At 43.0% G+C, this 12,485-nt stretch overlaps 1 protein-coding gene across 1 annotated transcript in view; it reads right to left on the bottom strand.

The window, feature by feature from the left end:
- Positions 1-12,485, bottom strand: part of xpnpep2 (X-prolyl aminopeptidase (aminopeptidase P) 2, membrane-bound) — a 77,869-nt gene that overhangs the window by 50,620 nt on the left and 14,764 nt on the right. Inside the window, exons 5-7 of the mRNA XM_055643744.1 lie at positions 11,646-11,709; positions 3,580-3,687; positions 3,418-3,495 (exon numbers count right to left, since the gene is read on the bottom strand). Coding sequence (XP_055499719.1) covers positions 3,418-3,495; positions 3,580-3,687; positions 11,646-11,709 — 250 coding nt within the window. The remainder of the gene's footprint in view (positions 1-3,417; positions 3,496-3,579; positions 3,688-11,645; positions 11,710-12,485) is intronic.

Raw genomic sequence — 12,485 nt, 5'->3', positions numbered from 1 at the left:
GTTGTTCTTCCATTTGTTGAAATATGAGATCGGATGATAAATATCAACACTAGTTACCTGCAGAGAGCAACTTTGCTATTTTTTCACCCTTTTCCCATTCAATATATACAATCACAGTATGTTTCCAACTTGATTACCATTTTTAAAAATCAGAAATTGAATTTTGAAGTTTTTCTATCAGTAATTGAGCATGTCAGGTCTTCTCTCAATCATTTATTTTAGAAGGATGAGAGGGATTCTTATAGAAACATATAAAATTCTTAAGGGATTGGACAGGCTAGATGCAGGAAAAATGTTCCGGATGTTGGGGGAGTCCAGAACCAGGAGTCACAGTGTAAGAATAAGGGTTAGGCCATTTAGGACTGAGATGAGCAAAAACTTGTCATCCAGAGAGTTGTGATTCTGTGGAATTCTCTGTCATAGAAGGCAGTGGAGGCCAATTCAAAAGAGAGTTGGATATACTGAAGCTCTTACAGCTGATATCAGGCAATATAGGAAGAAAGCAGAAACATGGTACTGATTGTGGAATATCAGCCATGATCATATTGAATGGCGGTGCTGGCTCGAAAGGCTGAATGGCCTACTCCTGCACCTATGTTCTGTGTTTCTATGGTATAATTTTTTTCTGGTTAATCATCTCTTGTCCCTTCTTGCTGTGCCAGATCTTTACTTACCATTCTAATATTATATCTTTCCATTATAATCAGAATAAGGACTGATGAGAAGGTAAAGGTTATGACCAGTAAGTCTTAAAGGAAGAATAGGCAGGAAGAGGTTAAGGGATATGTTGAAACTGATGGGTTGAAATATGTATATTTTAATGCTAGGAGGATCGTGTGTAAAGCAGATGAACTTGGAGTGTGGATCAATGCTTGCAACTATGATGTCGTGACTTGGTTGCGTGTGGGACATGACTGGTAGTTCAACATTCCAGGGTTTCGACAGTATGTTTCAGATGTGATAGAGAAGGAGGTAAAAGAAGTGGAGGCTTTACAAATCAGGGAGATTGTCATGGCGGCACTCAGAGATGACATATTGGAGGGTTTGTCCTCTGGGGAAATAGGAGTAGAGTTAAAAAAAAAGATGCATTCATCCAATAGGCAACAGGAGATAGAAGAATAGATATGTAGACAGATTGCGGAAAGATGCAAAAGGATTGTCATAGTGGGTGACTTTAACCACCAATATTGACTGGGACTGTGTGCATAAGGCTTAGACAGGGCAGAATTTGTTTGGTGTATCCAAGAGGATTTTCTGAAAAAGATAGTAGATCTTATTAGATAATCTAGATAATACAACTTGAGGACTAAAATGGGCCTTGTACTGGGAAATGACCCTGGCGATGAGGGAAGGACAGTACATGTTGGCCAATTGGATTTGATAAAGTCTCTACTGCCTACATCTTTTGTCCTGTTTTTGAATCTCAATAGTGTTTTCTTCATGATGGCCTGACCTCAAAATTACTTCCAAAGCTTTCCACTCAGTAAAATAATTATTTCAAATATCTACACTAAATTTATGTTTTATGCATTTTCTCCGTTGATCTTTATATCTGCGAAAATGTACCATTGCTTCTTAATTCCTGACATTTTATTGACTCTGTGTCAGCCCGTTTGTTAATCAACTATCATTTGTTTCATCATAATCATAATCATGCTCCCCCTCCCCTCATCCCACTCACCATCAACAACACAACAGTCACATCTGTGGAGTCTTTTAAGTTCCTGGGAACCATCATCTCCAAGGACCTTAAGTGGGGGGCGACCATCGACTCCACAGTCAAAAAAGCACAACAGAGGATGTACTTCCTACGGCAGCTGAGGAAGCGCAATCTGCCACAGGCAACGATGGACCAATTCTACACGGCCATCGTAGAGTCTGTTCTCACCTTCTCCATCATGGTCTGGTTTGGCTCAGCCACCAAGCACGACACCTGGAGGCTGCAGCGAATCGTCCAATCAGCAGAGAAGGTTATTGGCTGCAACCTTCCCGCCATTGATGAACTGTACACTGCAAGGGCCAGGAAGCGAGCGGGTATGATCATCTCTGACCCCTCTCACCCTGGCCACAAACTCTTTGAATCACTTCCCATCAGGACGATCAAGCTCCTGCATCGGGGGGGGGGGATGTCAGTTCCCCGCGCCAGGCTATCAAACCCGGGTTGGGGCTGTAGTCGAACCTTTTGCAACTTTGGAGCTTCCCAACATCGGTCTCCATCCGAGACTGCAAGCTCCTCGATGGTGAAATCCGCAGGTCGCAGGCAAGAGATCGGCTCTGATGGTAAGTTCACACATCCCCGCGGTGGGGCTCAAAGTCAGCCCTGAGCAAGGCCTCCAGCTCCATGATATTAGGCCGCAGAGCGACCGGAGATACGAAAACAATTGAATTTCCGGCAAGGTAAGAGATTGAAAAGAAGTTTCCCTCGACCCCCTCCCACACCCTCCACATAAAACAAACCAGGGAACATTAACACAAACGTTTAAAACACATTAAAAATAACAAACAAAAAGACGAAAATACAGACTTTTTGTGAGGCTGGCATCATGCGGCGCCCCCTGGTGGTAACGTCTGTATTCAATGAGCCACCTATTCCACTTATTTTCCCTCAGACTTTCTCAGCTTCAGACATATTTTTATTTGCTCTTAAGTGTTTTTTGTCCCACTGCCATTCTATCGTTTGGCTTCAACACTGTCCATGCCATCAGTGGTGCAGCTACTGGAATAGAATACAGTAGCAAGGGGCAGGAGGGGATTGTTGGTGGGAATTAAGGCCTTGCTGTGTTTCAGTTGTAGTTATCAATGATGAAAAGGTGCAGAACATGGACGGGTCAAGGTGAGGAGCAGAAACAAATATGCTCTTCATTGTTGGACATGGTGTTGGATTCTGATGTGGAAAGACATCAATTTGGAATGAATAAGAAGTATAAAAAGAAAGGTATAGCACCTGGGAATACGTGATACTTTAAAGTGCTTCCAGCCAATGAATGAAATTCGCAAAAGCAAGAGAATATAATCACTGTTCCACCCTGGGTTCCTCAATCTTTGGTGATTGCAGGAAGAAGGTTAGACAACGTATGATGTGCAGGCTGGGAGTCCTTGGAAAGTATGTTAGAATTAGAGATTGAACAGAATCTTGATTAAATACGTTGGAAATTAACAGAGTACAGGCACCTTGCGTATTATCTGTGTTTGATCTATGCATTGTAGAAATAACACTTTAGTTCATTTAATACCAAAGCTTGATTTACATGCTCATATCTTTGGAATAATGCGTAAATTTTACTGCAGAGAACATAGTCGTGGATATGTTTAATTTACGCATTTTTGACAAACACGCTGCTTTTCAAGTACGTCGCCCCTGTGTAAAACGTGACGTGCCTGCACTGCAAATAATTTTTTTTAATGATGAACGCTTACCAACTGAAAACAGAAAGGGATCAGCAGCGATTATTTCTCCCTCTTTTGTTTGTTGCAGAATCCAATTGACAATCGTTGCTAAGAAAGAACAATATTTACGTCAGTAAAATGAAACCAGGCCATTCAATATTCACTAAAAAGTCACATTGTTTTTTAACTCACTTTCCCCTCTGTTGAGCTCCCAGTTGCAGTCCATCTGGCGTTCAGCTTGAATCCAGTACCGTCCATCTGTCCAGAGTACGGCATTTGTCATACTGACTACTGCAATACCTATAAAAAAATCAGATAGACACAACTCCTGAGTAGGCAACCTGTTGCTGTTTGATTTGTACCCTGCAGTGAATTGTAGCATTTTACTAAAGAATTTTTTTTTCTTTAGTTGCCAATGTTAATTATACAGATTTGCAGGTGGCTTCATGTTGTAATCAATTTCCAAAATGTTCTTCAATACAAACAAATTTTAGTGGCACAAAACATATGCGTATGGCTTCTGATCAAGAATTAATGTTTGCTCCCTGTGTGTTTAGGTTATTTTGTACTTTCAAAGAACAAGAAGTTAGATTTGTATCTCATTTTCTGAATGCAGGCTAGGTCAACCTGTTTTACACACAATGAAATGGCCTAGAATGTCAGTCATTGTTGTTATGTACAGTACATAATAAACTGGGCAATTGGCAAATGGTCCTGGAAAAATGTCTAGATAAACTTATCTATCCATCCATCCATCCATAACTAAAACTCTGATCTTGTGCTTTTCCGGTTTGCGGGGTTTATCTATTCGCGCAAAAACGATACGTGATAGCGCTGTGATTTTTCATCCCTTTACTCACCATTCCCCTATGCTGCGAGTGCAACAAGTTTCGTTCCGATCGATGGTATATTGTAAAAGTTATCGAGATTTAAAAATCATAAATACCGCGCATGCGCATATTGCTGTCAGTCGCCGCCACGCAAATGAGTCTCCTCTCCTGTCACTCAGGAATGGGCGAACAAGGACGAGCCTGGGTCCAGGGTCAGGGACAAGCCCGGAAATGAAGTCTGGGCCTGGACTGGAGCCCAGGTGGCGGCCGAGCTGAGGGCTGGAGTCGTCCCCAAGCCCAGGGCCTGGGTCAAGGTGTACCAGCGCCTCGAGGGCCATCCGGCCACCGCCATCCTGCAGCACAGCCTCCGCTTTCTGTTCTGTGGGCAGCTCTGGCTCAGCCGCTCGCCACTCTCACCCCGCCCCCGGCACAGCGAGTCCAGCTCCATCGGGGCCCAAGTCCGCGAGTGCTTCGGCCGCCTACAGCCAGGGCCGGGCCGAGTATGAGAACCAGGCCGAGTTCCAGGCCCTGGCGCTACCTTACGACCTGGGTAGGTTCTGGTGGTGGGGAGAGAGAAGACGAAGGGGGGGGGAGGGAGGGATGAGGGAGGGAGGGGGAGGAGGAGAGAGGGGAGAGGGAGGGAGGGAGGGAGGAGGGAGAGAGGAGAGGGGGGAGGGAGAGAGGAGAGAGGGAGAGAGGAGAGAGGGATGTGGGTTGGAGGGGAAGAGAGGGATGAGAGGGGGGAAAGGGAGAGAGGAGAGAGGGGTGAGGGATGGAAGGGGGAGAGAGAGAGAGAGAGAGGGGGGTAAGAGAGGGAGGGAGTGGAGTAGAGGGGCAGTGGAGTGCAAGGGGATAGGGAGGGGGTAGAAGGGCTCCAAGGTGGGCAATGTGGGATAGAGGGGGGAGTAGAGGGACAGCGGGACAGGGAGGGGTGGATTTGGAGGGGGGGAGGTAGGTATAAGTGGTGGAATATTGTGTTGGGGGAAACGGGATGCATTGTGGGAATGGGTGTGTTAGGGGACCAGGCCTCCCGTGTGACAGGGACCCAACGGGTCCCACTTAGTCTAGTAATCTTATACATTTATCCACACAGAAAGTAATTCTGTTTGAGAGACAAATATAGCCCAGTAAAACTTGTTGCTATTGTTTCAGTAATGCCGTAACATCCCAGTATCCGCCTGTGAAGCAGATGCTTGGATTGAACCACTCATAAAAGATGGTATCTCCAACAGTGCAGGACGCCCTGAAGTATCAACATCAATTAGGTGCTGCCATCTTCAGATTGCGATTTGAACTCGTAATCTATATTACTAAAAGTCTGATCTTGACCACTTCCTGTGGTTCTGTATATTGATTTTAGACAAAAACGCTGCCACTTACGGCTGTGATTTTGGGGCATCTTACTCTAAGTTCCCCTCCGCTGTGCAGGACAAGGGGATTGTTCCCATCGATGAAAAATAAAAGAGTTATTAGTGTTTAAAAAATGTTGAGGTTCTCTCTCCTGGCCAGTATCACACGGCTGGTGGGCTGGCAGTTGACTGACTGCTATTCCTTGAAATTCCATTTCAAACAGGGTGCAAAGCCACCAGGGTGCAAAGCCAACAAATTCAAATGCAGTTTCCTACCATTTCAAGCAGGGTGCAAGTCCACCAAATTCAAGCGCAGTTTCTTACCACTTCAAGCAGAGTGCAAGCCACCGAATTCAGGTGCAGTTTCCTATCACTCCAAGCAGGGTGCAAGGCCACCAAATTCAAATGCAGTTTCCTACCACTCCAAGCAGGGTGCAAGGCCACCAAATTCAAGTGCAGTTTCCGATGATGGATTGGGCAGTGGACCACTTCAAAAAGGGTGCAAGGCCACCAAATTCATGTGCAGTTTCATACCACTTCAAGCAGGGTGCAAGGCCACCAAATTCAAGGGCAGTTTCATATTACTCCAAGCAGGGTCCAAGGGCAGCAAAGTCAAGTGCAGTTTCATACCACTTCAAGCAGGGTGCAAGGCCACCAAATTCAAATGCAGTTTCCTACCATTTCAAGCATAGTGCAAGGCCACCAAATTCACGTGCAGTTTCTTACCACTTCAAGCAGGGTGCAAGGCCACCGAATTCAGGTGCAGTTTCCTACCACTCCAAGCAGGGTGCAAGGCCACCAAATTCAGGTACAGTTTCATACCACTTCATGCAGGGTGCAAGTCCACCAAACTCGAACTAGAATAAGACCAACAATGCTGCCTAACCAACGCTATACTTGTGGAGAGATGGGACATTGGAATCACATCTGTCCAACGAAGGAACGGATGAAAGAGAGGGGTCAAAGAAGGGATTTCCAGGATTAAGAAGAATTTAGAGATCCGAGAGAATATAGACACATCCGAAATCCAAGGAATTATGGGAGGTCCTTTAATTCAAGGAACTACTGGGACCCAAGAAATCAGAGAGAGAGACGGCCCGAATGTCAGGAACTGAGAAATCACACACCGTTCACTCAATCCAACCCATTTTCTCCGTCCTGACTCACCAACCTACCCTGGAATTGTGGGCATGGAGACATGACCCCTACCCTAGATCCCTCTCAAATAATTTACCAGAATGAGCGGATTGAATGTACTATTGTAGCAAAAACTGGAAATTGAATGGAAGAAAATTATAAACCCTCTTATGACTACCCCAGAAAACCCCTTAAAGCAAAGAAGATTGTAAATCAAGGAGCTTGTTTAAACTGCACCCAATCACATCACTGGAGTATGGAGTGCCCAGCGAGAAGGCAGAACCTAGCTGGATACAAGAAAAACCAAGGGGCAATAAAGAAAGTAAGAAAAGGAACATAGTAGCTAGCGTAAAAAGAGATAACAGCTGAGAAATGGAAATGGCACTAGGGAGAGATGCAACAAGCTTACTCGTGCAGGAGGATTGGGAGTGGGGAAAAAATATATTGAATTATTGTATTGCAAAGTTTTGTGCCTGCAGGACAGTGTGTTAACAAGAGACTATCTGGGGAGTGAGGTAAAAGAATGCACAGACCCCTAAGAATGTGAAGAAGACAGGGAAAGGTAATGCAGCTCCCCAGAAAAAGGTGACCAGCAGGAAGAATTGATACTGTCCTGCCCCTTTAAGACATTTGGGAAGGCCAGCAGGCAGAGCGACATGCTCCTCCGTATCTCCACTCCCTAGTAACCGATACCATCTGCAGAAAGGAGGAAGAAAAGGACCTACCCTAGTGCCCAACTTTAGTATCACCTTGCTACTGGAGGAATAAAAGGAAGGAGAATAAAGGACACTTCAATCATCTCCAAAATAAATAACAATGACAACTTATAATGACTGTTGGGATGGCTCCTCTTTAGAATTGGATCTGAATAAAAAGGAATTTCTCTGTGATCTGGGGCAAAATACTCACTTTGTGCCAAAACTTAGTTATAAGTAAATTAATTCAAAGAGGGCTTATGAGATGCAGTCTTAGAATTGTTAGAGAATTGACTGTTAATTTAGCATTCTTCTTTTGTCTCACCCACAGGAGATAGTCGAATATAGGACTGGATCACTTAGTTACCATTAAGGAAGGGACAGACCCTAGCAGATGTCAGGAATTAAGATATACCCTGGAAACGTAAGGTGGTAGTATAAAATGACGAGGTAGATCGAAAATGTATGTTCCCCACGGATGAACCAAAACTAACCATCTAGAAGAGTTACTTAGAGATGAGAACCCCTAGACAAGGAACAAAGTTAATAGAATAAAAGCAAGAACCCCTAGACAGAGAACAAAGCCAACATGGTAATATAGTAAGAGCTAATCGAGTAAAGAACCAACATAGTGGAGAATCAGTATAGTAACGAGTTACCATAGTGAGGAGTGCTTACATAAATAAGAAGCACTGGAGGAAAGACTTGGTTAACTGTAGGGGAAACTTGAATTGTATTGGGAATAGCGGAGCCGATGTGTATTTGCCCGATGTTTTTGAATTGTTTAACCCTTGATGGTAAAGAGGCTTATATTATCAAGGTGGAAAGAAATTGTCCCTGGATTTGGCATTTTTGATTGGACTTAGGATAAAATTAATAGTAAAAGAAATTGATTGTTTAAATTTGAACAGCTGGGAATTGCACAGGAATTGGCGGCTACAATGCTGTGGAATGAGAGAGGAATTGGGCATTGAAATTCGAAAAAGTAAATTGAAGGCTGAGACTGAATTTGGTTAAATTGGAACATTATCATGGTTTGCTCCAAATTAAAGTCATGCCTGTAGGGGAATCTGGACCGAACCTAGCTGAAATTATATGATTACCTGGCATCAGATATCCATAGTATAACATCGTGTGAGTATGAAGAAGGCTAATTAGTTTCAATACTAGAATAATAAATAATATATTAGGGAACAAAATAGAGTACAATATAATATGTTTGATAGATAATAGAATAGGGATAGGATCAAGTGAAATAGGAATAGCAAATGTGTGGGTAAGCATGAGTGCATGATGGTAACTTGCTTTGTCCCAAGCTTCTTAGGATTTTATGGAGTTTAGGTTTGAATGTGGAAGGTGATGGAAGACTGTGCAGGAACACAGATGGAGGGAATTCGCGCCCACGAAAACTCGGGAGGTGAAGACTCCTCGGACAAAACGTGTGAAGTTATGCCCATGAAACTTGGGATGCTTGACAAGATTCTGAGAAGAAACATCATCATCTTGTGTTACTGACAGATGGGAAATGTAAAGCACACTTACATATATCTGGTTAGCTGATTATTGAGCCACTTTGGTTATCATTAATGATGAGTTATCATTATGATAAAAGGAAGGAATATTAATCCTGGCTAACTTGTAGCAGTTAAGACTTCAAAATTGGGTTAAGTTTCAGGGTTGCTGCAAGATCTGGTCAAATTGGAATTACTCTCTGCGCAGCTGGGACAAGCTGAGGAGAGGTGCCAGAGTGTCTGGAGCTTAGATACAATTTGCAAGCAAAGAATGGGAAGATCTACAAACCCTATCAATCTGGTGCAAAATGCATCGAATGGATTGGATGGCTGCAAACTAGGCATACACCTTGTATATAGTTGTAAATAATGTTGCAGTGTTTGACTGTAAGTGTTGATTGGATGAGGTGTTGAGCCTTGTCTGGGTTTTCTGTTAAGCAGAGTAAATGTTTCCAAGTTGACTTCATCTCGAAGTCCGGTGTGAATACAATGTAATGAACTGTTGTATCATTGGTTTAGGGAAAGGCCTGTTATGCATGGGGTTAATTGATATCTGTAATTCGGTTATTGAGAGACCACCCCCACGTGGTTTGGCCCCTCGAGGTCCCGGGACATATAAAAGTCCGCGAACATGAGGCTGAGCGTCGATCTTCTGGAAGAGCGTTCAGGACTGCGTGAACTTCTGGAGTGCCTCTGTTTGAGCGAGGCCTGGAGGGCTTGAACAGGCAGACGTAAGGATCGAACCCACGATGGGATAGGTACAGTGTGTGATCTGTGACGCGCTTTTGGTAAAATAAAATGTAGTTGTTTCAAATGCTTGATTTAGCGTTTTTACTGAAACTAGACTGGGGGGATGCTTAGAAACGAGTAATTATCATACTGGCTATCACCCCCTAGTCCTAATGCAAGGTTTCAACCAAAATGTTGACAACTCCTTTCACCCACTTGCTACATTCCTTCAACAGATTGTTATTGTGCCAGTTTCCAGTGTCTGCAGTCTCTTGTTTCACTATTGTGATGAAATCTGGAGTATCGTTTCTAAGACAGGGTGTAGGCAACCCTGAAGTAGAGAGGCTACAATTAAAGGAATGCACCCTCTTTGCCTGTTATTATATCCACACTTCCTCATTATATATACTTTATAATGTCAAATCTTTCCTTTTAATTTATAATTATGCCCAGCATTGTAATAACTAAAAATGGTTGCTGATTCATGCTTTTGATTTTCATACCTCTGCCCTTTGTGTGGGTGGAGAAGGAGGTATTTTAATTGAGACTATGCATATTTTGTCCTAGTAACTAATGAAATGTAACTAATGAAATATCACAACTTTTGAAATGTTTCTTGGTCATGACTAATTAAATGAAATACTTTTGAGCAGCTGTAGTTGTGACAGTTTGCTAACTACAACTAGGTGTTTTAATCAATAGGTCCAGGTGGCGCCAGCAATGGCAACCTTGTCAACAGTCTGTCTGTCCCTTCCTTCTTAGTTGTTTTAATAGTATGTGTTAAATGTATGTTTTAGTGTTCTTTAGCTTGTTTTATGTGGAGGGTGGGAAACTTTTTTTAATATCTTACTTCGACAAAGATGCGATTTTTTTTCCGTATCGTATCTCCGTCCGCACTACGGCTTAAACATTGTGGAGTTGGCAGCCTCTGCTGGAGACCAACTTCGGGAGCTCCAACCGCGGGAGCCTGCGGATTATAACATCGCTGAGCTCACGATCCCTATGCCAAGGATCGCCCTCGGAGCTCCAATGGCGGCAGTCTGCGGACTTTAACATCGTGGTGCTCGCGGTCTCTGGTTAGAGACCGGCTTCCGGAGCTCCAAGCAGCAGGAGCTTCGACCGCCCCGACACGGGGTGCTTTGATCGCCCCGACGCGGGAGCTTCGATCACCCCGACGGATGGTTCAACTGCCCCGACCATGGGAGAAAATGAGGGAAGGAGATTAGACTTTATTGCCTTCCATCACAGTGAGGAATGTGGGGAGTCCACTGTGGTGGATGTTTATGCTAACTTTTATGTAGTTGTGTGACTTGTTGCTTTTTTTTAGTGTGGCTGTATGGTGATTTGAATATCACTGTACCTTAATTGGTACACATGACAATAAAAGACCTTTGAAACCTTTGACCTTTTCTACAAACCTAAAACCTGTTTATGACACCTTTTCGTAGTTAATTACGTTTCAAGCTCTGCTAAGATGTGAATCAGGATTCAGCTTCATTTATTGCTGCATTGTTTTTGGTCAGTGATGAAACATCCTACCAGGTGGTGGTTTGTTTAGGAATCCATGAGGTTTATCTGAATTTGTTAGTCAGGGAAACTGGAGTTCCAGAAATGAGACAATTTTAGCTAAAGTACTTTGTGAAGAAGAACCCCAATAAAATCCTAATCATTATGATGCTCGCAGAGATCAGGTTGATATATTGGAAGTTACCTGTAGGTTTTCTAGTAAGACAATGTCTATCTTCCTGCGAGATTATACGATGGTACTTTTCACTACTTCCACTGTCAACCTATCAGTCTTTTCTGAAGCCCACACTGTAGCACCACCTTACATTATCAGACTATAATAATTTGACCCTTTAGCTATGCAAGCTCTTAAGCTTGTCCATGCATTTGGTGCATTCATGGAAGAAGGTAGAATTTCTATAAAGAATGAAACCATTCCTCCCAAAATGTAAAAACCGCCACAGCCAAACAGAAATACCCATTTTTGTTTATCAATAATACCTGCAGATCCATTGAATCCCGTCATCCAGGCTCTTCGTGCATACCGAGGGCTAATATACTCACTCTGAAAAAGAATATAAATCCTACTCAATCCCCAGTTATGAAGAACACCCCCAGGGATTACTGGGTTTAGATCAAAGTTGCCAAGATTGATTGGGACATAAACCAATTGTCTGCTGAGTATCTTTAGAAACACAACATTTTGTGAATGTACATTGCCAAAATTACTGTAAATTCAATTGGTCTGATTTATTGAAAAATAAAATTGTTACATTTAATTCCTTCCATCATATCATGACATTTAAATGACTAAAACCAATGGATGCTGTTGCAATGTTCCCAAACTTAGTTAATTAAAGTGTGGGAAGGAGCTCCAAATATTGGTTTATACCAAACATAGGCACAAAATGCTGGAGTACCTCGGCATGTTGGGCAGCAACTCTAGATAAAAGAAATAGGTGATGTTTCGAGTTGGAACCTTAGGTCTGAAATAGAGTTCCGACCTAAAACACCACCTATTCCTTTTCTCCAAATATCCTGCCTGATCTGCTGAATTACTCCAGCAATTTGTGTCTATATTTAGTTAATTCATCACCGTTGGAACTGAAACATGGCTCCTTAGAGTTAAAAAACACATCGGTAGTCGTTTTTGACAGTGTTGTAATGATGAGAAGTGTGTCAGCATTATACACAATGTGACAGAAGACGAATATCTCTAATCAGTGGTGTCTCAGTATCAGACATAATTCCACACCCTCCCTTGATATCAGTCAAGCATCAGACGTTGCAGCTAGACAAATAGCTTGATTGAGCAGTGCCAGGGCTGTAATAGCCTAACGG

Source organism: Leucoraja erinacea, chromosome 12 (genome assembly GCF_028641065.1).
Source record: "Leucoraja erinacea ecotype New England chromosome 12, Leri_hhj_1, whole genome shotgun sequence".
Taxonomy (NCBI): Eukaryota; Metazoa; Chordata; class Chondrichthyes; order Rajiformes; family Rajidae; genus Leucoraja; species Leucoraja erinaceus.
Note: the sequence above shows the minus strand (reverse complement) of the source record. Positions and strands in the feature narration are given on the sequence as shown.